The 16,485-nt window shown below is 46.0% G+C and overlaps 1 protein-coding gene across 6 annotated transcripts in view; it reads right to left on the bottom strand.

Moving 5' to 3' along the window:
• DHRSX (dehydrogenase/reductase X-linked) overlaps positions 1 to 16,485 on the bottom strand; it is a 213,701-nt gene that overhangs the window by 80,444 nt on the left and 116,772 nt on the right. For all 6 annotated transcript variants that reach the window (XM_044936703.2, XM_025276658.3, XM_025276659.3 and 3 more), the window contains exon 6: positions 8,426 to 8,633. In XM_044936703.2, coding sequence (XP_044792638.2) covers positions 8,426 to 8,633 — 208 coding nt within the window. The remainder of the gene's footprint in view (positions 1 to 8,425; positions 8,634 to 16,485) is intronic.

A 16,485-nucleotide genomic window follows, 5' to 3' on the forward strand; every position in this document is an offset into this window, starting at 1 on the left:
GAAAGGGGGAACTGAGGTCATTTTGAAGGGGTCTGGGGTTCGGATGGGGACCCAGTGAGAAGGGGTCAGTGACAGTATGACCACCCCCATTTTGAGCTATTTCTGCATCACCAATGGTCCGAGCCTAACTCAGGCTCCTTGGACCCTTGGATTGTTCTTCAGTCACTCAGTTGTTTCCGACTCTTTGTGACCCCATGGGCTGCAGCATGCCAGGCTCCCCTGTCCTTCACGGTCTCCCGGAGTTTACTCCTGTCCATTGAGTCGATGATGCCATCCAACCACCTCATCCTCTGTCGCCCCCTTCTCCTCCCGCCTTCGATCCTTCCCAGCATCAGGGTCTTTTCCAATGAGTTGGCTCTTCACATGAGGTGGCCAAAGTATTGGAGCTTCAGCATCAGTCCTTCCAGTGAACATTCATGCTTGATTTCCTTTAGGACGGACTGGTTGGATCTCCTTGCAGTCCAAGGGACTCTCAAGAGTCTTCTCCAGCACCACAGTTCAAAAGCATCAAATCTTTGGCTCTCAGCCTCCTTTGTGGTCCAAGCTCAACCTTCAGCTCAGCTCCGAGGGCTGCCCTGTCTGCGTTCTGCCCTGAACACAAGAGCAGATCATCACCACCATATTCCTCCTCTTAGGGCTCGAGAGAATGGCTGAGGAAGCAACAGAGTCAGGAGCAGGGGAGTTCCTGCCTGGTACAGTCATGGGACATGCCTCCTCCATGCTTTATTAAATGTCTTCAGAGCTCTGTGCATAGGGCGTGCGTGAGACATCACCCAGCTGCAGGCACTGATGGATGGAACGGTCTCGATTCGCTCGTGGAAAGAACCATTTAAGGGCTTCCCTGGTGTCTCGGTGGTAAATAATCCACCTGCCAATGCAGGATATTCATGTTCCATCTCCGGTCTGGGATGATCCCGCATGCCACAGAGCGACTAAGCTACCGCAACTACTGAACCTGTGTCTCAGAGCCTGTGCTCGGCAGTAACAGAAGCCACCACCTTGAGAAGCCCTCAAGAACCGCAACTAGAGAGTTACCCCGCTCTGTGCAGCTGCAGAAAAGTCCACACAGGAATGAAGACCCAGCACGGCCAATAAATAAAGAAAACTGTTTTTTTTTTAAAAAACAATTAGGTATCTCATCTTCACAAATGTATCAACCTGTCATTTTTTTTCTCAAGGGAAAAACTGCCGTGCTCCGGAAACTGGCTCTGAACTTGGAATCAAGTCCACCGTTTTTGGTAAGGTGCAGAATAGAGGTTTCAGAGTGGTGTACCAGGAAGTCCTCTACACGCAAACTCTCAAGTTGCAAACTCGCAAAGATGTGACGGTGCGTTCCATCAACATGAGCGACCCCGCAGCTCGCCCTCCGCCTACTGTTGCTGACAATTCCTCAGCTCTGCCGTCTCCCATCCCCTCTCCCTGCTCAGTCAGTAACTCTTCTTGCCTGATTCCGTCGATGCCAGCCCCTGTGTGCCAGCCATTGCCCTGGACGACTGTACTTTTCACGGTACTGCACTGTGAGATTGAAAATGTTTATCTTGTGTTTGCTTTTTGTGCATTCTTTGTGAGAAAAGTACTATACACCTAAGACAATACAGAACTGTACAGCCGATGGGGTTAGTTGGGTACCCAGGCTAACTCTGTTGGACTCACAAATAGGACTTACGCACGTGCTCCTGGAATGGAACTCGTTTGTACGTAGGGGACGGACTAAAAAGAATGTCACTAAATGATGTCAAGGGACACAAAGACACGTTAATCCTACGGACTCCCCCCACTGCCCAGGGATCAAGGGCACAGCCTTGGGAGAATTCACACAAGTCATATATACACACATCCATCTAAGGAAGTAATTTGTATAATGTATGGTTGCGTGCATGCTCAGCTGTGTCTGACTCTCTATGTGACCCCACAGACTGCGGCCCACCAGGCTCCTCTGTCCACGTGATTCTCCAGGCAAGAATAATAGAGTGGGTTCCCATTTCCTTCTCCTGGGGATCTTCGTGACCCACAGTTTGAATCTGCGTCTCTTGCATTGCAGACAGATTCTTTACCATCTGAGCCACCAGGGAACCTTAAATATATACATATGTCCATGTGCTAAGCCAGTTTAGTCGTGTCTGACTCTTTGAGACTGTATGGACCACAGCCCACCAGGCTCCTCTGTCCATGGGATTCTCCAGGCAAGAACACTGGAGTGGGTTGCCATTTCCTTCTCCAGGGGATCTCCCCAACTTAGGGATCAAACCCAAGTCTCCTGCATTGGCTGGTGGATTTTTTAATCACTGTGCCACGTGCGAAGGCCCTTTTCCATGTACATATGTATATTTATGCATGTGTCTGTAGATACAGATACAGATAAATATTAGTATATCTATTTTTCAGTTTCTCCGTCTCCAAAATATTTTCCTCCTATGTTCTAATATCATTGGTTATGACTCTCCAATATTACTTCTTTGTATTTTCTTGAAACACAAAATACAGTGGAAAAGAGTATCGGCAACATGCGTAAAAGACGCAAATCAGCAGTCAGAATAAACACACAGGGCTGAGTCCAAAAGGGAAAGCCTAATATTTACAACAGCCACATCCATGGGGACAGCCTGGATATCGGCAGATGAATGGATAAAGAAGATGTGGTGCATGTATACAAATGGAATATTAGTCAGCCACGAAAAAGAACGCGATCACGCCATTTGCACCAACATGGATATCCATCACCAGATGAATGCATAAAGATGCGGTGCATGTATACACATGGAATATTAGTCACCCACAAAAAAGAAAGAGATCACGCCATTGGCAGCAACATGGATGGACCTAGAGAGCGTCATACTAGGTGAGGTAAGCCAGACAGAGAAAGACAAAAAGCATAAGATATCACATATATGTGGCATCTTAAAAAAAGGGTACAAATGGACATTTTTACAAAACAGAAATAGAGTTGCAGACATAGAAAACTAGCGGTTGCTAGGGCGTAAAGGAGCGTGGGATGAGTTGGGAGATGGACATTGACGTGTACACACTAGTATATATAAGACGGGTAACTACAAAGGACCCAGTGTATGGCACAGGGAACTCCACTCGATATTCTGCAACGACCTAGATGGCCAAACAATCTAAAGAGAGAGTGGACACACACATATTCACAAATGGTTCACCTTGTCATACTCCTGAAACTAACTCAATGCTGTAAATCAACTCACAGCTCCAAAATTTTAATAAATACATAAAATTTTATAAAAAAAAAAAAAGAAGAGAAAGGCTAAACATCACCAACTCACTGGACCTGAGTTTGAGCAAAGTCCAGGAGACGGTGACGGGCAGGGAAGCCTGGCGTGTTGCCATTCCTTAGGGTCACGAAGAGTCGGACACGGCTCAGTGCCTAAACGACAACAAAAGCTAACACTGCCTAGAGAAAAGGGGAAACGGGACAACCGGACGTTTCTAAAAAGGCAACGTTCAGATGCCAAGTAATCCCTCGGAGGCTATTGAACCACAGGATATTGCGGAAAATGCTAATTAAAACACAGCAAACCCCATTTCCTGCTCCAGGGTGCAAGCGTCCAGCAGTTCACTCAACTTGGCAAAGACTCCATAGTCCATTGCTTAATGCACATGAAGAAGATGCAAACCATCTGGAAACAGTGAGAGACTTTATTCTCTTGGGCTCCAAAATCCCTGCAGATGGTGACTGCAGCCATGAAATTAAAAGACTCTTGCTCCTTGGAAGGAAAGCTATGACCAACTTAGACAGCATATTAAAAACAGAGACATTACTTTGCCAACAAAGGTCCATCTAGTCAAGGCTATGGTTATTTCTAATGTATGGATGTGAGAGTTGGACTACAAAGAAAGCTGAGCGCCGAAGAATGGATGCTTTTGAACTGTGGTGTCTTCTCAAGGAGAAGATTCTTGAGAGTCCCTTAGACTGCAAGGAGATCCAACCAGTCCATCCTAGAGGAAATCAGTCCTGAATATTCATTGGAAGGACTGATGTTGAAGGTGAAACTCCAACCCTTTGGCCACCTGATGCAAAGAACTGACTCACTGGAAAAGACCCTGATGCTGCGAAAGATTGAAGGCAGGAGAAGGGGTGACAGAGGATGAGACAGTTGGATGGCATCACTGACTTTAAATGGACATGAGTTTGAGAAAGCTCTGCGAGTTGGTGAAGGACGGTGAAGGACAGGGAAGCCTGGCGTGCTGCAGTCCATGGGGTCGCAGAGAGTCAGACACGATTGAGCAAATGAAAAACAAAATCGTGTTGAATTCTCAGCACTAAGACTGTACACTGGAGAAACTGTCTTTTAAAACCAAATGGAATTCCCAGGCAGCGTTGACATAGGAGGCCCTTCTAGTCTTAGAATGCCACTGCCTTTGATGTTCCCAACAGAAAGTGAGAAATGGCGGTCTGCAGAAGACCGAACCTGCAGGGAACAGCAAAAAACCAGAAAGAACCCACATATTCTTACCCCAGAGAAAGGATCTGAACCACATCATATGTGCGGGTGGATGAGTTCACAAGGACAGGAGTGAATAATGCACTTTGATATACATCAACGTGGGCAGCTCTCAACATTTAATACTACGTGCAGTGTGATAAAGTGTGACCTCCCCCAAGAGACAGATCTAAGTGTGTGAATGCACGCGTGCTGAGTCGATTCAGCCCTGTCTGACTCTTTGCGACCCCATGGACTGTGGCCCCGCCAGGCTCCTCTGTTCATGGGAGTCTCCAGGCAAGAACGCTGGAGTGGGGTTGCCATGCCCTCCTCCAGGGGATCTTCCAGATTCAGGGATGAACCCCCATCTCCTACACTGCAGGCAGAGCCACCTGGGGAAGCCCCGAAACACCGGGCGTTGGTGATGAATTCAGTCTCCAGCCCCGCTCTCCCTGGAGGTCAGAGGGTTAAGCCTGAAAAGTCCCACCCCTTAATGGCCAGTTGGTTGCCTTGGCAACCAGCCTCCCCCCCCACCCTAGGGCAAGTTCCAAAGGTCACACATTTACATAGCAGGGGAGCCTTTCAGGATCTCAGCACTTGGGAAATTTCAAGGGTTTTAGGAGGTCTGAGCCAGAAAAGGGGACAAAGAAAAAAAAAAACCAAATACATACACTTCTTATCATAGACCACAAGATCGCAACCATCAAGAAAGATGTGAGCAAAATGAAAGACTGCTTGCTTTCAGACAGAAAACAGCAGCATCTGAAATCTCAACGTTCTCTAAAGTAAGTTAAAAATTCCCCCTCCTGTTAGATTTGTTCAGATGAGATGATTATAGTATAGTCATATTATTATATGACTATATACATATTACTGTATCACTATAATCATATAAGCATCCACTCATATATACTTATAAGTAAGTATACTGATACTTATATAGTCATATAACATATTATAGCATATTATAGTCATATAAGTATAGTATACTATAGTCAAGGCTATGGTTTTTCCCGTAGTCATGTATGGATGTGAGAGTTGGACTATAAAGAAAACTGAGCACCCAAGAATTGATGCTTTTGAACTGTGGTGTTGCAGAAGACTCTTGAGAGTTTCTTGGACTGCAAGGAGATCCAACCAGTCCATCCTAAAGGAAATCAGTCCTAAATATTCACTGGAAGGACTGATGCTGAAGCTGAAACTCCAATCCTTTGACCACCCGATGGGAAGAGCTGACTCATTTGAAAAGACCCTGATACTGGGAAAGATTGAAGGCGGGAGGAGAAGGGGACGACAGAGGATGACATGGTTGGATGGCATCACTGACTCGATGGACATGAGCCCGAGTGAACTCTGGGAGTTGGTGATGGACAGGGAGGCCTGGCGTGCTGCAGTCCATGGGGTCACAGAGTCGGACACGACGGAGCAACTGAACAACAACAATAAGATACCAGTTGTAAAAACCTAACCATCACCTGAACATAGAAATACGAGCAAATGATTAAACAGAAGGAGACCTCTTCATCCTAAATGGGTTTTTTTCCCTATTTGTAAAAATCATCTAAAAGGTGGTTTAGAAATATAATCTGGTCAGTCAAGAAGCGCTCAACTCAAAAAAAATAAATGCACAATGTGAGAGCTGGCGGTTAAGCTTTCTTTCGGTCAAAATGAGGACTGCAGGCAGCAGACAGCAGTTCAGATAGCTCTGAGAGACTGCTCCAAAGAGCCAAGAGGGGGAAGGTCGGTATATAAGTGATTTTGTGGAAGGGGAAGTGCGCGCTGTCAAACACGTATTATTCTACGAAAGGTTTCTGCTGGTCACGGGGAGCGGTCACCACCATGCAGGATTTTAGGTGCTTTTCTAGGTATGAGGAGACGAAATAATCGGGCTCATGAAATGGGCTCCTGAAAATACCTGGCCATCTGAAGACCTGTCGTGCCGGTCCTTTGCAGAGCACAGATGTCTCCTGTCTGGTGTCCACGCTGAGCCCCCTTCAGGGAATGTGGAAGGTGTGGCGCTGTATCAGAGCTTGACTGAATCCTTGCAGAGGTGGACACAAGATGCCCGTGGCAACTGCCAGTGTGTTGTTGAGAAAGGGTAATACCAGAGACTTCGGCTTCCCTGGTGGCTCAGCGGTAAAGAATCCGCATGCAGCGCAAGAGACGCTTCAAACCCTGGGTCGGGAAGATCCCCTGGAGGAGGGCGTGGCAACCCACTCCAGTATTTTTGCCTGGAGAATCCACATGGACAGAGGAGCCCGGCGGGCTACAGTCCACAGGGTCACAAAGAGTCCGACACAGCTGAGCGACATAGCACAGCACCCACGTCTCATTCACAAGAGGAAATGAGACTTTAAATGGAACCAGAGAGGGGAACCGGGTGATACAGGAGAGGTGGGTTTTGATGTCCCGGTGACGGACATGTGATCACACCTGCTGTTGGCTGCTTGCTGGGGACAGTCGCCTCTGCTTGTTCACATCTGCCAGAATCTGGGTTCCGGGGGTGGTCCCGGAATTCCGGACCGAGGGGAACCCGGAGGCGGAGAACTGGCGACAATCACGGCTGTGGACGGCGTCCACCCCGCCCCTCCAGGGCTCTGGCCATCACGGTTGCTAATCTCCGAGATCCCACAGAGAGGACGAAATGAATTCTGCATACCTGCCAAGTACTGTGGAGGTGGGTGATTTACCCAACTCCCATCGGGGAGTCAGCACCTCCCACGGAAAAGATCACGGCTAGAGGAGTGATGTAATTCCAGCAAGAAGACAATCTGACGGGTAACAGCAACAAAATGCAGACTTCCACGAACTGCATTTGGGCTACGGACACCGTTCTACATCAGCACACGTGTGTGGTGGGAGGTTGGGGTCCACATTTTCCATGTCTGTGTCCTGAAGCCTAGGGGCTTGGTGGCTCACTTGGTAGAGAATCTGCCTGCCATGCAGGAGACCCAGGTTCAATCCCCGGCGTGGGGAAGATCCCCTGGAGGAGGAAATGGCAACCACCTCCAATATTCCTGCGTGGAGAATCCCACAGACAGAGGAGCCTGGCAGGCTACAATCCATGGGGTCGCAAAGAGTCGGACACGACTGAGCGTCTAACACACAGAGCGCATCCTCTAGCTAAACAAACTCCTTCTCGAGAATTTATCCTAAAGAGAAAATCACACGAAGATCCCAACAGACATCTCTCCAAAGAAAGACACACAGACGGCCCTCGGGTCCACGAAAAGATGCTCAACGTCGCTGGTTATTAAAGAAACGCAAATCAAAACTCCAATGAGCGGAGACCTCACACTGGTCAGACGGAAATGAAGTGAAAGTCGCTCAGCTGTGTCCGACTCTTTGTGACCCCATGAACATACAGTGCATGGAATTCTCCAGGCCAGAATAGTGGAATGGGTAGCCTTTCCCTTCTCCAGAGGCTCTTCCTGACCTAGGGATCTAACCCAGGTCTCCTGCATTGCAGGCGGATTCTGTACGAGCTGATTCTTTACCAGAATGGTATGGAAATTCCTTAAAAAAAAAAAAAAAAACAACCCTAAAAATAGATCTACCATCTGACCCTGCAATCTTACTGCTAGGAATATATCTGAAGAAAGCCATGCTTAGAAAAGATACCTGCAACTCAACCTTCACAGCAGTTTTGGTGGGAATGTATACTTGGGTAGGCACTATGGAAAACGGTATGGAAGGTTCTCAAAAAACTAGAAACAGATACAATCTGTTTCATACGATCCTGTGATCCGGCTACTGGGGGATATACCTGGAGAAAATGATAATTAGAAAAGACACGCGCCCCCCAGCGTTCATCGCACCAATATTTACAATCACCGAGACATGGAAGCAACCTCAGTATCCATCAACAAATGAACGGAGAAAGAAGACGTGGAGCCTGGAAACGGTAACACAGCGTCATCGAGGAGGGTAAAGCCAGATCTGCCTGCGGACCGTAGCAACACCCCCAGCGTCGCGGCCTTTACCTTGAAGACCCACCAGCCAAGGAGCTTCTTGACGAGCCGGGTGCCCCAGAAGACGTGTCTGTAGAGGTCGGTGTCCACCACGCCGGGGTCGGCCACGTTGGCGGTCACGGGCATGCCCCGGGCGGTCAGCAGCGCCTGCAGGTGGTAGGTGAACAGCACCAGGGCCAGCTTGCTCTGGGCGTAGGCTGCATGCGCTGAGTAGTAGGTACTGCAGGAGCAAAGAGGAGAGGCCGTGAGACCCGGGCGTCTGGACGTCGACGCTGCCCTTGCCCAGCCATGGACAACAGCGCCAGGCACAGGTTGAGGGCACCTAGAGACGTGCCCGAGGTCAAGTGGGCTGTGCTAAGTCGCTCAGTCGTGTCCGACTCTTTGCAACCCCGTGGGCTGCACCCCACCAGGCTCCTCCGTCCGTGGGATTCTCCAGGCAAGAAGACTGGAGTGGGTTGCCATGCCCTCCTCCAGGAGATCTTGCCCAACCCAGGCATCGAACCCAGGTCTCGTGCAGTGCAGGCAGATTCTTTACTGAATGAGTCACCAGGGGAGCCCACGTGTGTTACCTGCACTGTGGAGATCTCCTGGGATGCTACAGGGTGGATACTAGGGTGGATATTTCACCTAATATAGGGTCAGGGAACTGGCTGCTTTAGATCCAGAGGCTCCTGGCAGCAGTTGCTATGGGGCTTGGTCGGTTCCCGAGATGTTTGTCCTGTGATTCCGGAGCAGGGCTCCACACCTGTGACCTTGCTGTAGGGCTCCACACCACTTTTTTTTTTCTCCTTGGAATGTTCAATGCTTGGGGAAGATGCTATGACGGATGTACTCCTCTAGTGCACAATGACCACTTCCATCCACTCCTTTTTTGGCTTCCTACCATCAGGGACTATTTTATGAGGTTGGACGTGGGCAGCACTTAATGAAAACCACAGGGCTTTTCTCTGGCGGTCCAGACTGGTGAAGACTTCTTCACCTTCCGATGCAAGAGGTGTGGCTTTGATCCCTGGTCAGGGAGCTAAGATCCCACACGCCTTGTGGCCAAAATACCAAAGCATAAAACAAGCAATATGGCATTAATAAGAAATTCAATAAAGACTTAAAAAACAGTCCCCATCAAAAACAATTATTTAAATAAATAAATGAAAACATAATGGTTGGTCACTTACACCTATCCTTTCCCAGAAAGTAGCATTCCTGGAATGTAGAAAAGAATTCACTGCAGAGAAACTATCACTCCAGGCAAACTAACTGTGGTGTATTCAGTTCAGTTCAGTCCAGTCGCTCAGTCGTGTCCGACTCTTTGCCACCCCATGAATCGCAGCACGCCAGGCCTCCCTGTCCATCACCAACTCCCGGAGTTCACTCAAAGTCAGGTCCATCAAGTCGGTGATGCCATCCAGCCATCTCACCCTCTGTCATCCCCTTCTCCTCCTGCCCCCAATCCCTCCCAGCATCAGAGTCTTTTAGCTAGCAATTTTATGCATAGCTACAGAGCCTGCGTAAAATGAAGAGCTCGTTAATATCTCTACTGGGGACTTTCCTGGCAGTCCAGTGGCTAAGAATCTACCTGCCAACGCAGGGGCTGTGTTTGATCCCCGGTCAGAGAGACAACATCCCACATGCCTCACGGTTAGAAAAACCAATACATAGGAGACAATGGTGTAAAGCAATTACATTCCAATGAAATTTAAAAGAATAAATAACAAGGACCAGTTTTGAGGCTTTCATCCTTTTTTTTTTGTCATCAACAATAAATCTACAAATAAAAAACCCAGGTGATTTGTGCTTAAAAAGAAAAGCTAGCAGTTGAAATTGTGAAAGAACATTAAAACGTGAGAATTCAACTATCCACAAAATAAGAACAGAAGCTACATTGTAACACATTCAATATCGACTTCAGAAATAGCCCACGTGGAAAAAAACAAAAACAAGTCTGAAACATAAAGAAAACCAAGGAAGTCTTCCTGGCAAAATACTTCACATCTGATGCATTGGGGATCGGTCATTGTCTTCACGTCCGTAGCTCTTTTTGTGTAATTTTGTGGATATGAATGCAGCCCCACTTGTGTTCCTTCTTCTGGTTCAACGTGCCCCAGAGTCTACGTTATTCTACATTTTCAACTCCAGTGGTGAGTCTAACATTCGGAGACAATCCATCCACAGAATTCACCCTTGTGGGAACTTAAGGCAGTCAAAGATGAAAAAGAAAGAAATCCATCCTGACATGTGAAGCAAAGAAAAAAAAAAAAAGCACTCGCTGGAATTCAATGCCTCTTATGCACAAAGGCTCTTACTAAACAGGAATTGAAAATTGCATTAAATGAACTAAATGGACTCAATGATTCAGAAAAGCAAAATCGGGAAACATGACCGAGGAAGAGCACACAAGAGGGAAAAATATGAGAAAAGGGAAATATTTAAATGTAGAAAACAGGACAAGCAATGATAAGACTGAGAAATGAAGTCACGTAAGCGTCACTGACTACTGAGGCTTTCTGGAAAAAAAAAAAAAAAAAACCACCTCAAGCTGTTTTGTAAATTGCACACGTGGGCTCTCGGCTGTCAGAATGTGACAACCTCGCGAACACCCTCGGGGACTCCGTCCCACCTCCTGCCGTTTCCCCGGGCAGCAACTTTCTTCCTTGTCAGCAGGCCCCCACGGCGGCGCGGGCAGCCAGCCGCTTGTCACAAGAGGCCACGTGCAGACTCGGAGGTTCTGCCAGGGGGGCCCTGCAATTTAAGCTGGAGAATAAGCCCCAAGCCCTTTGACTCAGCGATGAGTAAAAGGGCAGGTCGGCCAAGGGTGACGCAGGACGAGCTTTGGCAGAACATTTGCCAGAGGAACTCCAAACACATCTTTTGTTGGAGGGAGTAACGGAGACGATAATACAGCAGAGTTCCAAGCACAAATTCCCTCCCCCGGATCCATGACAACCCCCCAATTATAGTGAAGATGCCTGTTTCTGGCAAGTTGTTCCTCTCTCTTCCCAGCAGGGGAGGAGAAAGCTCCAGGAATGAGGGGGTTATTAAGTACAGGGAGGTAAAGGCTCAACTTTGCTGTTGGCATTGGACCGTTTCAACAGCACACACATCCGTTTGCTCCTGAATCAACAGGGCTGTTTGGGAGAGAAGGACAGTCGTGAAGTTAAGAAAGAAAAGAAGACGCCGGAAATGTCCAGGTTCCTTAAAGGAAAACTGATCCATTGACAGAATTATGGCTTACCTCTATGGAGACTCCTATGGAGGTTCTTTAAAAAAAACAAAAAATAAAACTAAGCTATGCCTAGCAACCCCACTCCTGAGTATATGTCCTGAGAAAAAGCACCCTTCAAAAATGCACGTGCATACCAATGTTCACTGAGGCGCTATCGACAATAACCGGGACCTGGAAGCAACCTAGACGCCCATCAGCAGGTGAATGCATAAAGAGAATGACGTAATACGTGCATGGAATATTACTAAGCCATAAAGAAGGGAAGACATTGGGTCGTTTCTCACGATGTCGATGGACCCAGAGTATCTGTCACACAGATTGCAGTGAGTCAGAAAGGGAAAGGCAATTACTGTATATTAATGCATGTATAGGGAATGTGGACGGAGAAGGCAATGGCAACCCACTCCAACACTCTTGCCTGGCAAATCCCATGGGCGGAGGAGCCTTGTGGGCTGCAGTCCATGGGGTCGCTAAGAGTTGGACACAACTGAGCGACTTCCCTTTCACTTTTCACTTTCACGCATTGGAGAAGGAAATGGCAACCCACTCCAGTGTTCTTGCCTGAAGAATCCCAGAGATGGGGGAGCCTTGGCGGGCTGCCGTCTCTGGGGTCGCACAGAGTCGGACACGACTGAAGCAACTTAGCAGCAGCAGCAGCAGGGAATTTGGAAAACTGGTTCTGAGGAACCTATTTGCAGGGCAGGAATACAGACACTGATGTAGAGACAGGCATGCAGACATGGGGTCTTGTGGGGGGAGCAGAGGGTGGGACGAACTGAGAGAGTAGCGCTTACATCTATCCACCACCACGCTAGCTAGTGGGGAGCTGCTGTATAGCACAGGGAGCTCAGCCCTGTGGTCTGTGATGACCTAATGGGGCGGGATGAGGGGTGCAAAGGAACGTCAAGAGGGAAGGGATTATGTGTATACACATAGCTGATTCACTTCATTGCACAGCAGAAACTAACACAACATTATAAGGCATTCATACTCCAGTGAAAAAATAAATATGCTAAAACTTTTTGAAAAGAAGAGTTATGGTTCTCTACAAGAGCATGGACAAGAGACAATGGGAAAAGTCAATACTTTTCTCTAAAGGAGTTTTTTTTTAAAGAAGAAAAACGCGAGTACAAGTAATTTCAGGAGTGGTTCCCTGGTGCTTTGAAAGATAAAGAAACATCCACAGTGGAAACGGAGAAGCATCAGAGCTGAGATACCAGAGGGCAGGATTCCCATTAGAGTTTCTAAGTAAAGCCCCGAGGGACAGCAGACACCCTAGGTATTGAAAACAATGAAGAGATGATTACAAGGTTAACAGCCAGCAGGCAGCCAAAGAGAAAGTAAACCTACAGACTAAAGCAGAAGATATTCATACAATGTCTACACAAGTTGCTCTGAAACATGAGGCTTTTGCTAAGTGCCCTTTGTAATACACGGTCTCAAAACCTAGAACTGAAACCATAAATATACCTTTGTTTTCAGTAAACAGTAACTTATTAATATAACTACCTCATAAATCATTTGAAGGCCAATCGAAAAGAGAAGTAGAGATATTACTGTGGTAGCCTTTTTGTTGGAAAGGAAAAAAAAAAATGTTTCTTCCATACTTTTATGTTCTGTAACGAGGGCATGCAAATTAAAGCAACAACGGTCAGATTAACAAGAGAAACACACGAATTTCACAGGTATGGGGGATTTCATAGAAAAGAAATGCCAAAGACTTGGGAAGTCCTCACTTCTCAGAAGTTTCTGTTTTTAGTTAGATAAGGGAAGTTCCAGAAAGGCATCTTTCTGCATCTGTCACTTCACAATGGCCTTCAGCTCAAAATAATCTGTGTATCAAAGTGGCACATATGAGTTGGCATGTTCAGATCCCTGTCACTTTCTCTACCTTAAAGCCAAGAGAAGGAAAGGTGAAGGATTGTATTTTAAACACAATCCTCGCAAATCTGTGTACTGAACCAAAGACGCGATAATTCTCTAAAGGGTTGGTTCTTGATGAAGAACCTAGGAAAGCATTCCTTAGAGATGGGAAATCTTATCCTAAATTGCAGCAGCGTGGTTTTCTCGGTTGAGAAGAAGACACTGGGCTTTGATTCCTGCGTTTCATGTAAGCGTTTCAAGTAAGGATACTGAGTCACCCGAGACCAGGTGCTAACTGGACACAGTGAGGAAGGGCATCCATTGCCAGCAAGACGCCAGGAATGGAGTAGATCATACATTTGCACTAAAAAAAAAAAAAAAGAGTTTTTCAAGTTCTCGTCAGAGAAAAAATAGGTACTGTCTAACGGGCTTCCCCCGTGGCTCAGTGGTAAAGAATCTGCCTGTGAGGCAGGAGGCATGGGTTCGATCCCTGAGTCCGGAAGCTCCCCCGGAGGAGCGAACGGCAACCCACTCCAGTGTTCTTGCCTGGAGAATCCCATGGACAGAGGAGCCTGGTGGGCTACACTCTTTGGGGTCATAGAGAGTCGGACACGCCTGAAGGACTAAACAACATCAACAACATAAAATAAGCTGCAGAAACGGCACCAGAGGACTTCCCTGGTGGTCCAGTCATTAAGACTTTACCTCCCAGTGTAACGGGTGTGAGTTTGATCCCTGGTCAGGGAACTAAGATCCCTGCATGTGGCAGGGTGTGTCCAGAAAGTAAAAAAGTAAAATAAGGAACGAGGATATGTTTTACAGCATGAGGAATATAGCCAATATCAGACAATAAATACAACACAATTTTTAACTTATATACTATATATTAATATAGAAATTATTCTATATATACTATATATTAATACGGAAATAGGAAATATATTTCCCATTATATATCGGAAATGGTAAATTTATATACTATATATTAATATGGAAATGGAAATTATTATATATATATACTATATATTAATATGGAAATGGAAATTATTATATATATACTATATATTAATATGGAAATGGGAAATGTATATATACTATATATTAATATATATGCTACATATTATATGGAAATGGGAAATATATATATACTATATATTAATACGGAAATGGGAAATTAATACCCACTCCAGTATTCTTGCCTGGAGAATCCCACGGATGGAGGAGCCTGGTGGGCTACAGTCCATGAGGTCACAAAGAGTCCTGACCAACTAACACACATGCAAATGATGATATGAATATGATAATACATGTGACTATGCAAGTATAATTATGCTTATACATACAATTATATAAATATTAACACAATTATTTAAGTTAAATAAGTTTAACTGTCCAAGCTTAAAAGTTATATATTCAATATATTTAACAATTATATGTTTAATATATATTATATAATATATGCAATATTATACAATATTACATTTACATGTTATTACATAAATATAGTAAATATAAATATATTAAGATTAGCTATATATTAGCTATATACTTATATAAATGTTGTTGTATATATAAGTTAATATATGTCATATATAATGATATAATACTGGTTGGGTTGCCATTTCCCTCCTCCAGAGGATCTTCCCAACCCAGGGATCAAACCCAGTCTCTCATATCGTAGGCAGATTCTTTACCATCTGAGCCACCAGGGAAGCTCCATATATTAAATGTATACCATATATGATTATATATAACAACATATAATATGTGTCTGTAGAAGCCTTTCCCTGCTCCAGAGGATCTTCCCAGACCCAGGCACCAAACCAGGGTCTCCTGCGCTGCAGGCGGATTCTTTCCCAGCTGAGCCACCAGGGAAGCCCTGATAAGCCATCAAGGAAAAGAATAAAAGAGAAGAGAAGGGATATATGTGTATAGAGAAGTCACTTTGCTCCAAGGCGGAAATTACAACACTGAACATCAGCTATGCCTCATAGACTAAATTTGAACTACGTTTCACGGTTTTCTCACGTGTTGAGAATATAATAGGGTTTGCCTCAAAGCGTAAATATAAATAGTCTGATATGTAGACAGTGCTTACATGTGTGACCGCAAAACAGCAAACAGTCCCTAACCTGGGCAGATCTCACTTTCCTGCAGGTCAGCGATATTGGGTTTTCGTGCACACTGAAGGTCTGGGTGAGCTCCGTGTGGAGTAAATCTACTGGCGCCGTGTTTAAAAACAGCGTCTGTCCACCTCATGTCTCTGTCACATTTCTGTCATTCTCACCGCATCCTTTTTTTAAATTTGACAGAATTTTTATTTCACAGTGCCCTAATCCCGAATAGAAGTGAAGGGCCAATTGAAAATGGTGCTCTGAAGTTCTGACATCACACTTAACAGCTGTGAGTTGCTAGGTTATAAGCAAGGTGTACACGAGATCAGAGATCAGATCAGATCAGTCGCTCAGTCGTGTCCGACTCTTTGCGACCCCATGAATCGCAGCACGCCAGGCCTCCCTGTCCATCACCAACTCCCGGACTTCACTCAAACTCACGTCCATCGAGTCAGTGATGCCATCCAGCCACTCATCCTCTGTCGTCCCCTTCTCCTCATGCCCCCAATCCCTCCCAGCATCAGGGTCTTTTCCAATGAGTCAACTCTTCGCATGAGGTGGCCAAAGTATTGGAGTTTCAGCTTTAGCATCAGTCCTTCCAAAGAAATCCCAGGGCTGATCCCCTTCAGAATGGACTGGTTGGATCTCCTTGCAGTCCAAGGGACTCTCAAGAATCTTCTCCAACACCACAGCTCAAAAGCATCAATTCTTCGGCTCTCAGCCTTCTTCACAGTCCAACTCTCACATCCATACATGACCACAGGAAAAACCAAAGCCTTGACTAGACGGACCTTTGTCAGCAAAGTAATGTCTCTGCTTTTGAATGTGCTATCTAGGTTGGTCATAACTTTCCTTCCAAGGAGTAAGCGTCTTTT

Source organism: Bubalus bubalis, chromosome X (assembly GCF_019923935.1).
Source record: "Bubalus bubalis isolate 160015118507 breed Murrah chromosome X, NDDB_SH_1, whole genome shotgun sequence".
Taxonomy (NCBI): domain Eukaryota; kingdom Metazoa; phylum Chordata; class Mammalia; order Artiodactyla; family Bovidae; genus Bubalus; species Bubalus bubalis.